Source organism: Dendrobates tinctorius, unplaced genomic scaffold (assembly GCF_039654945.1).
Source record: "Dendrobates tinctorius isolate UK_male_01 unplaced genomic scaffold, ASM3965494v1 ptg000012l, whole genome shotgun sequence".
Taxonomy (NCBI): Eukaryota; Metazoa; Chordata; class Amphibia; order Anura; family Dendrobatidae; genus Dendrobates; species Dendrobates tinctorius.
The window spans coordinates 2,098,888-2,118,718 of NW_027361680.1; the positions used below are offsets into that span (position 1 = coordinate 2,098,888).

Genomic DNA, 19,831 nt, shown 5'->3' on the forward strand with positions numbered 1-19,831 from the left:
AGAAACCTCCAACTATTGATCCTTTAGGCTTTATGTTAAATTCAGATATCTATCCCAGACAATTTTTAATTGATGTTGAAATGTTAATGAGTATAACTGAACCAGATTTCTCCCTGGAATCAGTTAATTCCAACGAAGAAATACCAATACCTTTTAAAGGAGAAATAAAATCAAATTTCATGCCTCCTATATCTCCTGGGAACAGTATCGATCTTTTCCATGATATGGTCATCAAGGATGTAGAAGCTTTACTCTATCCCATGTCAGAAAAAAATTTGAAAGCATCTGAGATGAAAGCTTTGCAAGAAATGAAGGGATGGAGTGATACTGTGTTCAGGAGATCTGATAAAGGAGGAAATTTGGTTCTTTTGGATAAGACATACTATATACAAGATGCCCTAAATCACTTGAATGATCGTAATACCTATTTTATGCTAAATGACAACCCTTTGCATAAATATAAGGATAAATTAAGATCTCTTTTAAGAAAGTATGTTCAATTGGGGATATTATCAAAAAAGAGAGCAGAAAAACTCTTTCCAGAATACCCAGAAATTCCCTATTGGTATAGTGTGCCAAAAGTGCACAAGTCTTTAAAAGAGTCTCCGGGTCGCCCTATAATATCAGGGAAAAACTCTTTGACTGAACCACTTTCACAATACTTAGACTGGCTACTAAAACCTTTACTAAAAGCTGTGCCATCCTTTGTAAAAGACTCAGGAGATTTATTGAAAAAATTGAAAGATTTTCATTGGCAACCACATTTCTCCCTTGCATCTATTGATGTTGAGAGTCTATATACCCGCATCCCCCATGATAAAGGCATAGCAGCAATAAAGGAGATTTTACATAACACAAACAAATCACAGGATTTTATTTCCTTTATTATCGAGTCACTCGATTATGTTCTGGCACATAATGCCTTTAAATTTCTGGATAAGTGGTATATACAAAGGTTGGGCACAGCAATGGGCACGCCAGTCTCTTGTATTTTATGCAAATTTATTCCTAGCACGATTTGAAGAGTTTTATATAAAAACAGCCCTAAATCCACACTTAAAACATTTACAAGCATATTTTCGCTTTGTGGATGATATTTTTATTATCTGGTGGGTTCTCAGGAAGAATTTGCAGATTTTGTAAAATACCTGAACAATGTGAACAGTGACAACATGCGCTTCACATTTTCATTTGGAGGAAACACAATAGATTTTCTTGATGTCAAATTTAAAATAAAAAATGGCTCTTTAAAAACAGAAGTGTTTAGAAAAGAAACCACAACAAATAATTACCGTATTTTTCGGACCATAAGACGCACTTTTTTCCCCCAAAATTTTGGGGGAAAGTGGGGGGTGCGTCTTATGGTCGCAATGCATGGTACCTGGTGCGCTGGTGGCAGCGGGCGAGGCTCTGCGGTGCGGTGGTGGCAGCGGGCGGCGCTCTGCGGTGCGGTGGTGGCAGCGGGCTGTGCTCCGGTGCAGGGGCGGCGGCTCCGCCGGAGTTTCTTCGCAGCCCGGAGGCCCCCGCGCACCCCTTGCTGGGCGCTGCCATGTTGCGGTTGCCTCCGGGAGCATGGACGCCGGCAAGATGGCCGCCGGTCCGGGGACGGCACATGCGCGGCTTCAGATCTCGTGCCGAGATCTCGGGGGACGAGATCTCGTTGTCGAGATTTGAATCTCACCCCCCGACATCTTGGCACGAGATCTGAAGCCGCGCATGCGCCGTCCCCGGACCGGCGGCCATCTTGCCGGCGTCCATGCTCCCGGAGGCCACCGCAACATGGCAGCGCCCAGCAAGGGGTGCGCGGGGGCCTCCGGGCTGCGAAGAAATGCCGGTGGAGCCACCGCCCCTGCACCGGAGCACAGCCCGCTGCCACCACCGCACCGCAGAGTGCCGCCTGCTGCCACCACCGCACCGCAGAGCCCACCTGTCCCTGCCACAGCTGCCCCTGCCCACCTGCCTCTGCCACAGCTGCCCCTGCCCACCTGCCTCTGCCACAGCTGCCCCTGCCTCTGCCACAGCTGCCCCTGCCTCTGCCACAGCTGCCCCTGCCCCAGCACAGCTGCCCCTGCCACAGCTGCCCCTGCCACAGCTGCCCCTGCCACAGCACAGCTGCCCCTGCCCACCTGCCCCAGCACAGCTGCCCCTGCCACACCTGCCCCTGCCCCAGCAAGCAGCCCCTGCCACAGCTGCCCCTGCACAGCCCACCCGCCCCAGCCCCAGTGCAGCTGCCCCAGCACAGAGCCGCCGCCACCGCACGAGCCTGGACCACTGAATGACCCCTGTGACTACTCCACCTGTGCCGGATCCCTTCCCAGGTAAGCTGAATTCGGACTGTAAGACGGACCCCCATTTGACACATTATTATTTTTTTCCCTATTTTCCTTCTGAAAATAGGGGTGCGTCTTATGGTCCGGTGCGTCTTATAGTCCGAAAAATACGGTACTTACATTATAAGAGCGCTCACCCATTACACACTAAAAAGGGACTTCCATATAGTCAAATGCTAAGAGTAAGAAAACTGAGTAACGATGAAACCATTTTTAATGAACACATTTCTGAGCTGAAACAACGTTTTTTGCAAAGGGGATATCCTATGACTTTATTAAATGAAGCATATGAAAGGGTAAAAAAATTTTCTCAGATGGATTTATTAAAGGAAAGGACTAAAAAATTAAATAGTGTAGTCAAACCTACAAAAAAAATTTAATTTTTGTTTCAAACATAGTGCAATGGATAGAGCAATACATACAGCAGTGAGAAAACACTGACATCTCATTGATGCAGAAAAAACCTTACACACAGATGGTAAATTAGTTCCTTAATTTGCATACAAAAGGGCACAGAATATAGGGGATTTATTAGTACATCATAGACGTCATCCCCCTCAAAAAAATTGGCTACGAGAATTATCAATAAAAGGAAATTATAAATGTGGTCACTGCAAATACTGTCATCTTCATCTGACAGGGAATTCTATACATTTTGGCTCTATTGAACATAAGGTACAAAATTATATTTCTTGTCAAACTAAATTCGTGGTTTATATTTTTTGTCCATGTGGTTATTTTTGTATTGGAAAAACTATAAGACCACTTACGATACGTTTTGGTGAACACTATTGATCTATTACATCAGGAAAGGGCTCACTGCGATTAATTAAGCATATTCAAGATGTGCATAAAGCTAACCCAGAAATTTTGAGTTTTGCAGGGATTGAAAAGGTCAATTTTCCACTTCAAGGAGGCGACCATGACAAAGCTTTATTGCAACAAGAAGCAAAATGGATCCTGAAAGCGAACGCACAAAGTACTTTGGGACTAAATGACCGGATCGATCTATCAGTATTTTTATAAAAAATGTTATATAAAAAATTGTGTGTAAAGTTATTTAGATAATAATCTTCCTATGACATTGTAAAAATATAGATTATCTTGTAAATCGATATGGAAAGATTTATTCTTTACTAGTATCTTGCACTCTGTATATTGTATAACTATATATTTTTTTGTAAATGTTTGTTTCACAACTTGTTATGTATGTTAATTAGTAAGGTCTGTGATCCTATAAAGGGAATGACCTTTAGCTAATCCCCTCACCTGGACCCGTAGAAGCGAGTAATCGCGAAACGGCCATTGTCCGGCCCCTCCCTCCCCTAGCATTCCTCTACGTCCGGCATGTCCACACATTTGATGGAAATTATGTGAAATAAAGATTCACAGTTTTTCAGCTACATCCATGAGTGCTGCATATTTCTTCTTTTTTTTCTTCACATTGAAATATTCATGTTTTTTTTTTTTTTTCACATTGAAATATTCATGTTTTTTCATGCAAGCACCTCCATTTTTTGACTGAATTATATGCCGCAATACTTCAGATAAATAGCTCCGTCTGTTAATGTGGTGATTTGTGTGCCCTAGTATGCCGTTCATCTGTTTGCTCTTTGCTGGGACCATCTATATGTATAAAAAGAGAGTGAGAGAGTTCACCGGAGTTTATCAGCTGATGAGCCCCGGTTAACTCACGTCGCCTCTGCTTTCTCGTGCAGCTGTGCTGCTGTAAAAGTGAGATCACCTGGGCTCATTAGCTGGTAAACTCTGTCACCGCAGCTCAGTGCTACGATGACGCTCCTGTATTAGTAGTTCTTGACAGCAGTCACTGTGACTGCTCCTGAGTCATCAGGATCGTCGTGGGACGTTAAGGATTATTATCTTCTCACCGGACAGGTGAGGAGTATTGTTTTATTTTTGTTACAGGAGACATTGGCTTCAGTAGGGGCATTCAGGGAGTATGGTTTACTTGAGCCTCAGTAAAGGACTGTCATTATTTCAATCAAAGTACTTTATTCTGGTTGTGTGTGTGTTTTTTTCTATAATATGACTGTGGTTAGTAATGGGGGCGTTTTATAGATACCTCTCCATTACCAACCTGTGGGCTTGATGTCACCTGACATTACAGAGGTGACAGGAATTGAAGAGTGGGAGTAAAGACTTCCTGTCTCTACCTAGAGCTTAGAAGAATTCAGCTAAACTGTTTTTAATCACATGATGTTGTAGACCTAATGGAACAGAGAAGAATTAGCTGGGTCAAAGGCAAAGTAAGCAATTGTACGTACACAGTGCATATTAAGTATATCTTCTTGTTCTACAAGTATTCTATTCTCTTTTCTTGTACAACACCAATACCAATGTTATTACTGGCTTTGTAAAATTTACATTTGCTGTCTCCTAGGTCCGAATGAAGTCAATGTTTGCCATTGGATTTTGTTTTACAGCTTTGATGGGAATGTTCAATTCTATGTAAGTTATGTAATTTATTACGACACTTTATTCCAGAACAGCGTTTCTTAATTTCTTGAAACAGAAGTACATTTTCATTTTTCATATAAGTAAAGAACAGTTTCTACCACTCAGCCTACATCAGGTGTATATTGGTATAAAAAGATTGTATAGAAGCAGATTTTGCAATGTTCAGTGGGTACGGAAAGTATTCAGACCTCTTTTAATTTTTCTCTATTTCATTGCAGCCATTTTGTAAATTCAAAAATGTTCATTTTTTTCTCATTAATGTTCACTCTGCACCCCATCTTGACTGAAAAAAAAACAGAAATGCTGAAATTTTTGCTAATTTATTAAAAAAGAAAGTCTGAAAATTCACATGGTCATAAGTATTCAGACCCTTTGGTCAGTATTGAGTAGAAGCATCCTTTTGAGCTAGTACAGCCATGAGTCTTCTTGGGAATGATGCAATTATGCAGCATTACAGAATGCTGTAGATAAGCCCCTGATGGCGGTGCTGGCAGCTGATACTCTGGGTGACAGATTCCCTTTAAGCATTCTGGAGGCTACTGTGCTCTTAGGAACCTTGAGTACTGCAGAAATTCTTTTGTAACCTTGGCCACATCTGTCTTGACACAGTTCTGTCTCTGAGCTCCTTGGCTAGTTCCTTTGACCTCATGATTCTCATTTGGTCTGACATGCACTGTGAGCTGTGAGGTCTTATACAGACAGGTCCAGGTGTGTGCCTTTACAAATCAAGTCGCATCAGTTTAATTAAACACAGCTGGATTCCAATGAAGGAGTAGAACCATCTCAAGGAGGATCACAAGGAAATGGACAGCATGTGACTTAAATATGAGTGTCTGAGGAAAGGGTCTGAATACTTATGACCATGTGATATTTCAGTTTTTCTTTTTTTATTAAATTTGAAAAAATTTCTACATTTCTCTTTTTCAGTCAAGATGGGGTGCAGAGTGAACATTAATGAGAAAAATTTGAATTTACCAAATGGCTGCAATGAAACAGAGTGAAAAATTGAAAGGGGTCTGAATACTTTCCGTACCCACTGTACTCACAATAGACTGTTGTCCTTACATAAGGCAATTTGTATGCCATACGTTGATGACTGTATACTAATGGTGTATTTTTTATCTGGCAGAAAATACAAAATAAACTGGCTAAAGGTGCATATTTTTATATATACATCTAATCCCAAATGTGAGCATAGACCAGAATCAATTTGCTTTTAAAAATTGTAGATATAGTTGTAGAATTTGAAGACTGAAATCTTTGGTTTGTGCTAATGCTGTCTGACTAGTGGTAATGCACATTTTTTTTTACTAGGGAAGCCTAGTTTCCCTTTCTTATTTTGGAGCATGGTCATGTCAGTTGTAAAGGCAATTTAAAGGAAACCTGTCACCAGGTTTGTCCCATATGATGTAAGGCCAGTACCTGAAAGCCCTCATACTAATATGCTGTAATTCTACCCACAATCCGTCCTGCAAGACAAGGAAAATAGCTTTTACTATACTATGTATTATACCAGGTGGTATCATCCACAGTCATCCACACATTGTCCAGCATCGCGCGCCTGCATAGTTCTCTCTGCACTGTTGAGGGCAAAGCAAAGAACTGCAGTGCGCATGCGTAGGAAAAGGCCAAAGAGCCCCAGCGCATACTCACTGCATTACTGTACTCTGCCCTCAACAGTGCAGATGTCATGATCCAGCGTGGATCTGACAGATTAAATAGATAAGTGAACTTTTTTCCCTTTGGCTAGGTGCCAAAGTGATGTGATTGCCCCCGGTGGCCATTAGAATTATTACACGTGGTGTCATTCATTCTAAGTTGCCCCGGTGGTGGTGAGTGGTAGTGCACTTTAGTTTCTTTGGTTTAGTGCACGTAATTATAATTCGGGTGTGAGGCTCTATAAAAGAGAGCCAGGTGTGTTCAATCACTGTTGGTGATATTGTGTGTTCATCATTTGGGAAGCAAGCCTGGGTGATGAAGGAGCTGAACATGAGTCCTGCGCAGCCCAGCCAGAGAGGACGAGTGGCAGCTATGTGGTCTGCAAGAAGGGCTGGCATGGCATGGTGGAGTCACAGTTTATGGTGTCGGCAGGAGGTGCTTGCATGGCTTGGTGGAGTGACGACTATGGAGAGAGTTGCACTCAGCGTGCGGGACTTGGTTGCTGAGAGCTGGACTCAAGCATGCTTGACTTTTGGGCAGGAGCTGAACTCCTCTTTGGGACTCTGTTACTGGACTTCTGCAATTGGTGGTGGACTCTGCTCCAAGGCTGCACTATGGTGAAGGATCCAGTTATGGTGATGGATCTGGGTGGAGGATAAGATGCACACAGGTGGTGGGCTCTGTTGCTAGGAGCGTATGCAACAGAGCAAAGCTAAGTGGTGTTTCCCCTGTATTGTCATTTTCCCTCATGTGTGTTTAGTGCAGTGGTGGGATTAGTTTCCGCACCGACCAATTCCCTAGTGAGGGTTTAGGTTCAGGGCGAGCTAGGGTGTTTAGGTTCCTGTGCGTCGCTCGGTGCGGAACCGGCATAGGGAACATTAGGAGTGCAGGGACACTGGCTCAGGGGAGTACAGGAAGTCTCCACTTTCCTATTCCCTATTGCAGGGCCCACCATTGTTAATGTTACCCAGGTTCCCCCTTTATTATTTAAATTCGCCTTACTGGAGGCGGGGTTTCCAGACTACTGTATGTATAACGTGTAATACCTAAATTCGCCAGTTGGAGGCAGCGTATCCAGCTACACGTTTTATTATTTAAATTCGCCCCACTGGAGGCGCTGTATCCAGGGTCACGGGTGTCTTATGGGTTCGCCTTGCGGTACTCGCTGCGTCCAGACAAACGTGACCGTGACAGCAGAGAGAAGTACGCCTGCACAGGAGTGCGATGCATGTGTGGATGACGTAGGTTGCGTCGTCCACATGAAGCAGCGAAGGAGGACGGGCATCACAAGAAGTTGCAGCTGACCAAGACCAGCGACACCCATCAAACTGCACCGCCTGGTATATGTAATAATAAAAGCTTTTTCTTGTTTTTCAGGACAGATTGGGGCATATATACAGCATATTAGTATGCTGTATTTGAGTCCTTTCAGGTACTGACCTTACCACATATGGGACACACCTGGCGCCAGGTTCCCTTTATGTATTTGCATAGAGTAAGCAGGGTGACATCAGGTAGGTTAGTGTGACTTCTGAGCGGGAGAAGCTGTGCACTGCTCGTCTATGCAGGAACTAGTTTAATGTTTAGAAAGGGATTTGCATCATTAGAAGTTAATGGAGCAATTGTTTGGCAGGAAACCTGTTCACAGTTAATTTTCCTGTTGGAATATGATTTCACACAAGCCTTTATGCCTCAAGTGTGAACAAAATCGAATGATATTCAGAGATTTTTCGTTTTGCTTCTTGGGAAATTGTAAAAAATCAGTCTATTCTAAAAAGCAGGTACCTATAACTCTGCATTCTCCATTTGTACCCATCTCCCTTTTCGTAGGCTCAGTACCTGTTTTCTTGGTGCCACAGGTTTCACTGTTTATGTAGGGTACAAGTAGAGTCGTTATTTTTCCTTCCTATTTGTCTCAGCCCTTTAGCTGCATGACCTGGGCCTTCTCCCTACTTTTAAGTGAAGCATTCTGATACTGCCCCATCTTCAGTGACAGTCCAGCCATCACTGTACCATTGCCAACAGTTCTGGCCTTCAGCTCCTGGGGTAAGCCAACAAATTGAGCCCCTATTTCCACCATTTCTCCCTGCACCGGTCTTACTGTTTGTAAAATCTTGGCAAGCTTTTTCTCTTGTTTTGCTTCACCTCTATATCCCTACTAGCTCCAGAACTCTCTTTTCTGTGTTATGTGATAAAAATGAGTAGCACTGCTATTCTGCTCCACAGGGCCCATCATAACCTTTGATTTCCATCACAAGGCCCTTTTTTTTTCATAGGCTGGCAGTAATGTCTCTCTTTCCCAGCCTAATTTTTCAATAACAAGGGGAGAGCATCAGGATTTGATATCCAATTATCTTTTACCAATCTGGTCATTGTAAGAATTCAGTATGTCAGACCCTGGAAATTAGAGCTCCCAGTAACCTGGGTCATCTGTATTTCTTAATTTGCCTGTGTTGTGGTTTGCAAATGTAAATTTCTCTCATACACATGCAAGCCTTTCATTCATATGCTTCCCTAAATCACTTCTCTGTGGTGGTAATCCTCTGGATCAACATGTTAGGGCAAGTTAGGATAGGATATGGGTTGAACTAGATGGACTTAAAGTCTCCCTTCAACCTTAATAACTATGTAACTATGTAATAACTTCTTCATCTGAATAATCCCTCTCCATGTTTCAGTTTGTTGCTTAGATTAGTAGAACCTTTCAACTTATGATGACTGTGAAGCATCAATTGTTTCACTCAACAACTCCTTACCCTCAGTCCACCTACTAGATTGATCCTGACCTACGATGAGAGAGCTCAGTGTGGCAGACTCCAAGAATGCCTTAGGGCAGTTGTCTCCAACCTTTCTGACCTTGAGAGCCACATTCAGCTTAAGGGTCTGTTACACATAGCGATATCGCTAGCAATATCACTATAACGTCACTGGTTTTGTGACGCAGCAGCGATATTGCTAGCGATATTGCTACATGTGATACTTAACCAGCGGGGGAGCCGATCAGAGGTATCGCTGATCGCGCGAGAACGGCCTGGGCCATTTCTCGTCGTCAGCTTCCTGCTGTGGTGACGAGCGACGCGTTGACGCGCGTGGGAGGACGTCTTCATCGCCTCGTCTGACAGGTAAGTAGCGACCCCCGACCGCTGCTATGTCGCTGGTGAGATCTGCCTGTTTGGCAGCTCACTAGCGACCACTTAGCGATGCACCAGCGATCCTGACCAGGTCATATCATTGTCGGGATCTCTGGTGCATTGCTAAGTGTAACGGTACCCTTAGAGAAAGGGTCGCGAGCCACATCAGCTCCCACCCCCTTCAAAGTAGTGTCAACCAAAGCCCCTATTACAGGCATAACGATAACCAAAACTTTTCTACAGAAATCACTCCAAAGCAGTACACTGAGATCCAGGGATTCCCACAATACCCCCATTAAGTATTCTCCCATCAAGGACTCCCAACACACTGTCACATCCAGCTTCAAGAACCTCCTCTAACAGGTAGTATCCTCCAGGGTACCATACCTAAAGCATCTCTAAACCCCTAAGACCAGTAAATGTGCATCCAGCTCTGCTCTTCTGTGCAGGACTATTCACAAAATTCACCATTTTGAGATGTGCTCTTTATACCTGTTTTCTAGACCTGGACCTAATGCACCAAGCTCGCAGACAGTCGCGAGCCACAATTCTTTTTAGATTTGAAGCTCTTGAAGGAACATTTTTTCCACTGCCTGAGTATGTAGTGATTTTGGCATCACAGCATTTGTTTTCATCTGGGTCACTTATACACTGACACACAATATTTTTTATCTTGAGTCACTGTGAAATGCTCAAATACAGTATGTATATATATATATATATATTTTTTATTGTTATAATAAATAATATAAAAAATTTATTGCACATTGCACTTTATATTATATTTATATTTTTGCATTATTATAGATATATATTTTTTGTATAGTATTGATATATATATTTTTTTTATATATGCATCTATATTATTTATTTTTCATTATTATTTTTTTATATATTCTTATATATATATATTTTATATCCTTTGTCTATATACTGAGAATATCTTAGATTCATGTTTTTATGCTATAACATGGCCCATAAGTTTCTTATATCTAGACTATTTTTATTTCATCATGTTCCAATGCCGCTCATTTGTGCCGCCTGGAGTAAAATACATCCATTTGTGGTATTATATAGGGCGCATGCGCTGGGTACATGTCGGCGGTTTATTGGATTATTGTATAATCTTCTACACTTCAATGCCGCCCATTCGTATTTTCTAAAATCTATTCAGGGCATTATGTAGAGCGCATGCGCCGCCTAACGCGCCGGCGGTTCACATGGCGACAGCGTCTCTGTGTGTTCTGACACACCGGGTTCACCCGGTGGTGTTCAGTCACATGACGCCTCCGTGCATTGTGTCTTCCGAGTCACGTCGTCGGCGCATGAGTCGTTGTGCTTCATGCCCGGAATTAATTATACTATAAATGGATGCTTTGATCACCAGCTTATTTACCCCCTGACGAAGGAGAGCAACTCCGAAACGCGCGTTGGGGCGCGTTACGCCGGCACTCTGTAATTCTGGTCTATCAGGTATGATTGCCTTTTAATTTTGGTGTGTTACACTGAATCACTGATGGTTATTTATTGCTTATATGACATCACTATTGCACTTTATTCTTGTCTGAATTGTAGAGTTGTTCAGTGATTTTTTTCTTCATATGATAGCACAATTGCACTTTTTTATTGTTGTTTTTTATTTTATGGCAATGTATTTAACCTGTTTGCTGTAATATATAGCTAATTATTCATTATATGATACCATGTATTAATAATAATTTTTTAATAAAGGCAATTTATCATTATTATTGGATTATTTTTTATTTTTTATTTTATCAATATTTTTTGTTATTTACCTTTTTATTTTTATTTATTCCTACACCCTGCCTATTTCAACTTCCACCACACCCAGAGTTCATAGTGGTATTTATACCGGATGGTCTGCCATCCATTCATTCCAGAGGGGTTTTTCAATATATTATCTGTGTACCTATTTATTTATTTTGATATAGTGATTTTTTATTTTTTCCCTTTTTGGTTAATTTAAGAATATGGAATCATGCACTGTATAATTTAAGATACAAATAAAACAATCCTTTCATAAATCAATATGACAGATAAGTATAAAGTTTGTAAAATATGTTAGATAGCTTTACTCTGAACTTTCAATGTCAGGCTTGTCTCGGGGTACAGCTCAATGAATGCTTCACATCATATTTCTTCAGTCTATGAAGAGGGGAGGAGGGAGGGAGCATGTTTTTGCTGAATCATATTCCAGAACACACACATACACAAATACAGTGGGTATGGAAAGTATTCAGACCTCTTTAAATTTTTCACTCTTTGTTTTATTGCAGCCATTTAGTAAATCAAAAAAGTTCATTTTTTTCTCATAATGTACACTCTGCACCCCATCTTCACTGAAAAAAACAAATGTAGAAATATTTGCAAATGTATTAAAAAAGAAAAACTGAAATATCAGAAGGTCATAAGTATTCAGACCCTTTGTTTAGAGAGTCATATTTAAGTCACATGCTGTCCATTTCCTTATGATCCTCCGTGACACACCTGTCTATATAAGAGCTCAGCTCACAGTGCATGTCAGACCAAATGAGAATCATGAGGTAAAAGGAACTGGCCAAGGAGCTCAGACAGAATTGTAGCAAGGCACAGATCTGGCCAAGGTTACAAAATAATTTCTGCAGTACTCAAGGTTCCTAAGAGCACAGTGGCCTTCATAATCCTTAAATGGAAGAAGTGTGGGACCACCAGAAGTCTTCCTAGACCTGGCCGTCCAGCCAAACTGAGCAATCATGGGAGAAGAGCCTTGGTGAGAAAGGTAAAGAAGAACTCCAAGATCACTGTGGCTGAGCTCCACAGATGCAGTAGGGAGATGGGAGAAAGTTCCACAACTATCACTGCAGCCCTCCACCAGTCGGGCCTTAATGTTAGAGTGGCCCGACGGAAGCCTCTCCTCATTGCAAGACATATGAAAGCCCGCATAGAGTTTGCTAAGAAAAAAACACATGAAGGACTTCCAGACTATGAGAAATAAGATTCTCTGGTCTGATTTGACGAAGATAGAACTTTTTGGTGATAATTCTAAGCGATATGTGTGGAGAAAACCAGGCACTGCTCATCACCTGCTCAATACAATCCCAACAGTGAAACATGGTGGTGACCGCATCATGCTATTGGGGTGTTTTTCAGCTGAAGGGACAGGACGACTGGTTGCAATTGATAGAAACATGAATGCGGTCAAGTACAGAGACATCCTGGATGAAAACCTCTTCCAGAGTCCTCTGGACCTCAGACTTACTCAAAGGTTCACCTTCCAACAAGACAATGTCCCTAAGAACGCAGCTAAAATAACAAAGGAGTGGCTTCAGAACAACTCTGTGACCATTCTTGACTGGCCCAGCTAGAGCCTCTGACCTAAACCCAATTGAGCATCTCTGGAGAGACCTGAAAATGGCTGTCCACCAACGTTCACCATCCAACCTCATGAACTGGAGAGGGATCTGCAAGGAAGAATGGCAGAGGATCCCAAAATCCAGGTGTGCAAAACTTGTTGCATCAGTCCCAAGAAGACTCATGGTTGTACTAGCTAAAAAGGGTGCTTCTACTCAATACTGAGTAAAGGGTCTGAATACTTATGACCATGTGATATTTCAGTTTTTCTTTTTTTAATAAATTTGCAAAAATTTCCACATTTGTTTTTTTTTCAGTCAAGTTGGGGTGCAGAGTGAACATTAATGAGAAAAAAATGAACTTTGTTAAATTTACCAAATGGTTGCAATGAAACAGAGAAAAATTGAAAGCGGTCTGAATACTTTCCTTACCCTCTGTCTATATTTCCTTATGGATCCTGTTGCTGTATTTCCGAATTTGAGATGTTGGAAACCAGTTTTTCCCCTTATATTCGATATATAGTGTATATACAGTAAGTCATTTGAGCAGCTACTTTCTCCAAACACGAACGAACAGGAAAAACAAACTAAATTATCACGCATACAGAGACAACATATTCTGGACTATTAATTTATGCACAGTTTATTGAAAGTGTAGATATGCTTTAAGAAGTGCTTACCTTCCTTAATTCTGCTTTCCTGTTCACTCCAGAAGTTCTGAGATGAATGCAGGCTTTCCTTCCCTGTGTGTTTATTTTTTCCCCCTATCCTTAGAGGAGGAACTTCACTACTTATCATGACCATAAACTGCAGCACAGATTCATCTCAGCTAAAAGTCTAGACCTTAGATCAGGAATAGGACAGACATTTATAGGACATTTCATAACTTTCCCCAATTCTTATGAAAAAAATATTCCCCACAAACTGCATTGAACTACTGTACCCAATTTATTATATATTTTCGGAGTCGGTCCATTTTATTCTGACTCCACCAAAATGGGTTCCGACTTGGACTCCACAGCCCTGGTCTAAATAGTTATTCAGTGCTCATACAGGATATTCACATTGCACACTTCAGTTAATGAGCCAAATGGTTCGGTTGCACCAGCTTATCACCTTTAAAGGTCGTCTGTCAGTAAATTTCTCTCCCCACACATACCTCACAGTCAGAATATACACATTAAAGGAGCATCCAGCCCTACATAAACCATGGCACAAAATAGATATAAAATATACCTTTATTAATCATCACATAAAACCACAATAACCATAGTAATGATAGATGAGGTGGTCGGTGGCGATCCCGCACAAATGACCCCATTTTGGAAACTAGACCCCCTAAGGAACTTATCTAGATGCATAGTGAGCACTTTGAACCCCCAGGTACTTCACAAAAGTTTATAACGCAGAGCCGTGAAATTAAAAAATATTTTCTCCTTCGCCTCATTGGGGGACACAGAGTCTGTGAGTGTGTACTTCTGCCGCTAGGAGGCTGACACTAAGTGAAAAAGAGAGGTTAGCTCCTCCTCCGCAGTATACACCCTCGCCCCTATTGCGGGCAGAAATCAGTTTTTTGCTTAGGCCTGTTTCACACTTCCGTTTTTTCAAATCCGTCAAAATCCGTTGGTTTCCGTAAAAAAACGGATCCGCCATTTTTTTGCAGGATCCGTTTTTTTTGTCCCATAGACTTCCATTAGTGGTTACAGCGGATCCGTCAAAAAAACGGATCCGTTTTTTAAAAACGGATCCGTTTGCATCAGTTTCCGTCAAAAAAACGGAAACTGATCCGTTTGGCGGACACAAAAACGGAAGTGTGAAACAGGCCTAAGTGTCCATGGAGGCACACACTTTTGGTTTTGCTCCAGACTTTTTCTTTTTCCCCCCATGAAGAAGAGACAGGGGCGACGGACCCTATTGAAAGGGTCCGATCTCCCCAAACCATCAACGGGCGAGCACGTGTTGAGTATCATCTCCACATATCCTCTCCCACACGGTGGGACATATCTGGGACGTTTTCCCCAGACCGGTTTTTTATTTTTTTTTATTTTTACCGTCTATGAAGATGAGACAGGGGCAACGGATCCTATTGAAAGGGTCCGATTTCCCCAAACCATCAACGGGCGACCACGTGCGAGTGTCCCTCCACATATCCTCTCCCGCGACGTGGGACACAATGCCGGGCTTAGCCCTGACCACCCCTAGGTATTGAAACCATAGGCTGTACAGAGGCACAAGACTAGTCTGTGCGGCCCCCACTGCTCCACCAATGCTTAGACTGCGGTGCTGCAAGACGGCGGACGGTCCCTCTCCTCACCCCCTGAAGGGGTTAGATGGAGCTAGGGTGCCTGCACCGTCCTATTTTTTCAAGGCCCCCCTCACATACCTGAGCTGGGAAGCTGAAGAGGATCGTCAGTGAGGAGAGGGCCTGGGAGGGCTCCTGCGTCGAAGATCCGGGGCTGGAGCCCTTAGCTGTCAGATGCCACCGGCCATGTCTGGATGAGCGTGGCTGCAGACCGGTGCGGAGAAGCCCGCGCCAGTAAGTAGCGACATTTTTTGTGGCGCCATGGAGTTCGCGCCCCCCACCCCCGTTGCGGGCAGGGGATAAATTTAGTCCGCGACTGGAGGTTCGAAGCATGTCCGAAGAAGCAGCATGCATCTCTTGTCGGGCTGCGATTCCGCGGGTGCAGAGCAAGCGATTATGCAAAGCCTGCGACTCCAAACTCGCCCAGGAGCCCTCCCCTGTGAGGATTCCTGCTGTGGCGACCACGACCAATGTGCCAAGCCCCCCAGAGTGGGCGCTATCACTGTCACAGCTCATGCAATTGAGTCCCTTCAGGCCCCAGATGGGGACAGGACAGTGGCTCACCGACCTTAGAGGGAACCTCCACCTCACAAGAGCCTCTCGCCTGCAGGAGCCGCTCTCACTCCAGGCAGACCCGAGGGAAACAAATCCACGCGGTGTCGCCCAGTCCATCCGGTGTCTTGGCATCCGTAAGCTCTGCTTCTCGCTCCCCGTCACCAGTGGTTGATAGCGAGCAGACCTCAGGTTGCGACTCAGACGAGCCCCTTGACCTGGACACTCCAGGGTCACGTGAAACAGTGGACAGCCTCATAGAAGCCGTCAATCAGACCCTGGGGATTGAGGATGATCCCGCAGCGGCTACGGGGCATAAAGTGGCATTTAAGCGAGTGAAGCGGCCGCACAGAATTTTTTCCTCTCGCCCTGAGTTTGAGAACATAGTACAGCCACACAGGGAATGAACAAACAGGCATTCTTGGGTCAAAAGGCACTCGAAGCAAGGTTCCATTTTCCCCGGACCTTCGTAAAAAATGGACAGAATCTCCGTCGGTGGATCCACCGGTGTCGCGCCTTGCCGCTATAACCCTGTTATCCGGGCCTATCGTTTCCTCTATTAAGGATCCCACGGATCGCCTCATAGAGAGCTCAGTGTGCTCAGTATATGAGGCGTCAGGATCAGTGCTCTCTTCCTCGTTCGCAGCAACTGGGGTAGCCAAGGCCATGATCTCATGGTCAGAATCATTAAACAGGGTCGCGCAGGAGCAAGAGCTACCTGCAGAAAGATCGGAAATTGCGAGTCAGATCGCGATGGCCGGAGATTACGTAATCAAGGCGTCTTTGGATGCGGCCAATTGCTCGGCACTTGCTGCCGCTAACACAATTGCTATCAGAAGAGCTCTATAGTTAAGGACATGGCGTGGCCATAGAATCTTGAAGTTGGATAAACTTATCTCCGACCACAGGAGGAAAGAGCGGGTTTATCCCTCAACAAAAAGTCAAACCGCCTTTTCGCCACCCTTTTTAGGCTCATTTTGGCCTTTCGCAACCCCGGGTGGACCACAGCGGCCAATTCCGCCGCTTCAGGCCGTCCCAACCAGGATAGGGGTGGCAGGTCTCAAAAGAACCAACCCATTGGGGAGAATGCGAACTCAGCAGCCATATTGAGAGGATCCAGATCCCAAAGATCATCAGCCAAATGACTCAAGGCGCTTGCCAGACGACACCAGCAAGGTGGGAGGGCGGCCGGCTACTCTGGTTTCGCCGCATCTGGTTCAGTGTCACGCATGGGTAAGAAGTTGGTGGCCTCAGGTTACAAAATTGAATTTGTCAGATATCCTCCAAAACGACTTTTTCTTTCCCGGCTTCCCAGGGTGGATACCCAGGCAAGGGCTCTATTGGGAGCCATCAAATCGCTCCAGCACAACGGAGTCATTGTTCCAGTGCCGGAACACGAAAGAGCTCAGGGGTTCCATTCCAACCTTTTTGCGGTTCCCAAAAAGGATGGGCCTGTCAGGCCTGTTTGGACCTGAAGCTTCTGAACAAATTCATCAGGATCAAAAATTTCCGGATGGAGTCTCTCTGTCCAGTCATATCGGCCATGGAGCATTGAGAATACTTGGCTTCAATAGACATCCAGGACGCATATCTGCATATTCCCATTTTTCCTCCTCATCAGAGGTTTCTACGCTTCCCTATCAGAGATCAACATTTTCAGTTCGTAGCGCTACCCTTCGGGCTAGCCACGGCTCCCAGAGTGTTCACAAAGGTTATGGCAGTTGTCATGGCCACACTGCATTCTCGAGGCATAGTCGTCTTGCCTTATCTGGACGACCTCTTGGTCAAGGGCCCGTCAATACGGGCATGCGAGGAAAAGGTCAACATCACACTAGGTACTCTTGCCCGCTTAGGATGGTTGGTCAATGCATAGAAGTCATCCCTTGTGCCAGCTCAGATCTCCTTCCTAGGAATGATCTTCGACACTTGCCGAGGGTTGGTAATTCTCCCTCAGGATAAGGCCCTAGCTCTTCGGCAGGGAGTCCGGACACTTCGCCAGCCAGTCACTCATACCATCCGATCCGGGATGAGGATTCTAGGGAAAATGGTGGCGGCAATGGAAGCAATACCTGTCACCCAGTTCCACCTTCGCCCCCTGCAGCACACCCTCTTGTCAGCCTGGGACAAGAATCCTTTCACGCTCGATCGGCGGTGCCGACTGTCCTCAAGTCAGGCAGTCGCTCGGATGGTGGATAACCAGTTCCTCTCTGGCCCAGGGGAAACCTTTCCCCCAGATCATTGGCTGGTAATGACAACCGACGCCAGTCTTCTCGGTGGGGGAGCGGTGTCTCGCCACCACACAACCCAGGAACGGTGGTCGCCACAGGAGGCACGCCTCCCGATCAACTTATTGGAGATACGAGCAATTCGGCTGGCTCTGCAGAAGTTTTATCACTTTCTAGCAGTCCGCCCCGTCCGGATTCAATTGGACAATGCCACGGCGGTGGCTTACATAAATCATCAAGGGGACACCCGCAGCAGAGCAACCATGCGTGAGGTGGGGCACGTTCCTCAGTGGGCCGAAGCAAACCACTCGGTGATTTCGGCTGTCCACATCCCGGGCGTGGAAAATTGGGCAGCAGACTTTCTCAGCTGGCAGGGGCTTGTGTCCGGAGAGTGGTCTCTACGTCCTGAAGTTTTTCAGCAGATTTGTCAACTGTGGGGAGCTCCGGATATGGACCGGATTTCTTCCAGAGTGAATGCCAAGGTGCCCACATATGTTGCTCAGGCCAGGGACCCGCAGGCATTCGCGATGGATGCGTTGGTTTTGCCATGGAACCAGTTCGCCTCCCATATCTATTTCCCTCACTGCCACTACTTCCGAGAGGCATCAAGAAGATCAAGACGGAAGGGGTGCCAACAAGTCTGCTGGCCCCGGCGAGCGGGGGACGCAGATCTAATGCAGCTGCTCGCCGACGATCCTTGGCGCCTGCCAGAGCGCTCAGATCTACTGTCTCAAGGGCCGATTTGCCACCCGAACTCAGGGACCCGGTGTTTGACGACATGGCCGTTGAATCTTGGATTCTAACCCAGGCAGGGTTCGGGAGCGAGGTGGTCGCTACAAAGATTAGCGCCTGAAAACCTGCTTCAGCACGAATTTACCACCACACCTGGAAGGTGTTCTTTGCTTGGTGTCGAGGCCGCAGTATTTCTCCGCTGAGGTTCTCGATCCTCAACATCTTGGTTTTTCTCCAGTCGGCCTTAGAGAGCCCGGATAGCTCAGTCGGTAGAGCATTAGACTCGGTCTTTGCCCCTAGTTCCCTAAGGAGACAAATATCGGCCTTATCCGTCCTGTTCCAAACTGAGTTCCGCCCGCAATAGGGGCGAGGGTGCATACGATGGAGGAGGAGCTAACCTCTTTTTTTTTCACTTAGTGTCAGCCTCCTAGCGGCTAAAGCATACACCCACAGTATCTGTGTCCCCAAATGAGCGTCTCGTAGAAAAGGATTTTACGGTGAGTTTATCACAAAAATCAATGTTTTTCCACAAAAATAATATTTAGCCCCCAATTTTTTATTTTCCCAAGGGTAACAAGAGAAATTAGACCCACAAAGTTGTTGTGCAATTTTTCCTGAGTACGCTGATACCCAACATGTTGGGGTAAACCACTGTTTGGGCACACGTCGGGGCTTGGAAGGGAGGGAGCACCACTTGACTTTTTGAACTCAAAATTGGCTGGAATCAATGGTTGCACCATGTCACGTTTGGAGACCCCCTGATGTGCCTAAACAGTGGAAACCCCTCAATTCTAACTCCAACCCTAACCCCAACACACCCCTAACCACAGCCCTCACCCCAACACATCCCTAACCCTAATCCCAACCCTAACCACACCCCTAACCCTAATACCAAACTTAAACACAAGCCTAACCCTAATCTTAACCCTAATTCCAACCCTAATTCGAACCCTAACCCTAATTCCACTCTAACTCTAATTCCAACCCTAACTCTAATTCCAACCCTAACTTTTTTTTTTTTTTTTATCAAATAGATTTTTATTAATTAGAATTCAAAATACAGAATATACAG

General features: G+C 44.6%; 1 protein-coding gene across 1 annotated transcript in view; it reads left to right on the forward strand.

The window, feature by feature from the left end:
* The window catches only part of TMCO1 (transmembrane and coiled-coil domains 1), a 113,133-nt gene that overhangs the window by 67,410 nt on the left and 25,892 nt on the right, over positions 1–19,831 (forward strand). The window contains exon 5 of the mRNA XM_073557948.1: positions 4,732–4,799. Coding sequence (XP_073414049.1) covers positions 4,732–4,799 — 68 coding nt within the window. The remainder of the gene's footprint in view (positions 1–4,731; positions 4,800–19,831) is intronic.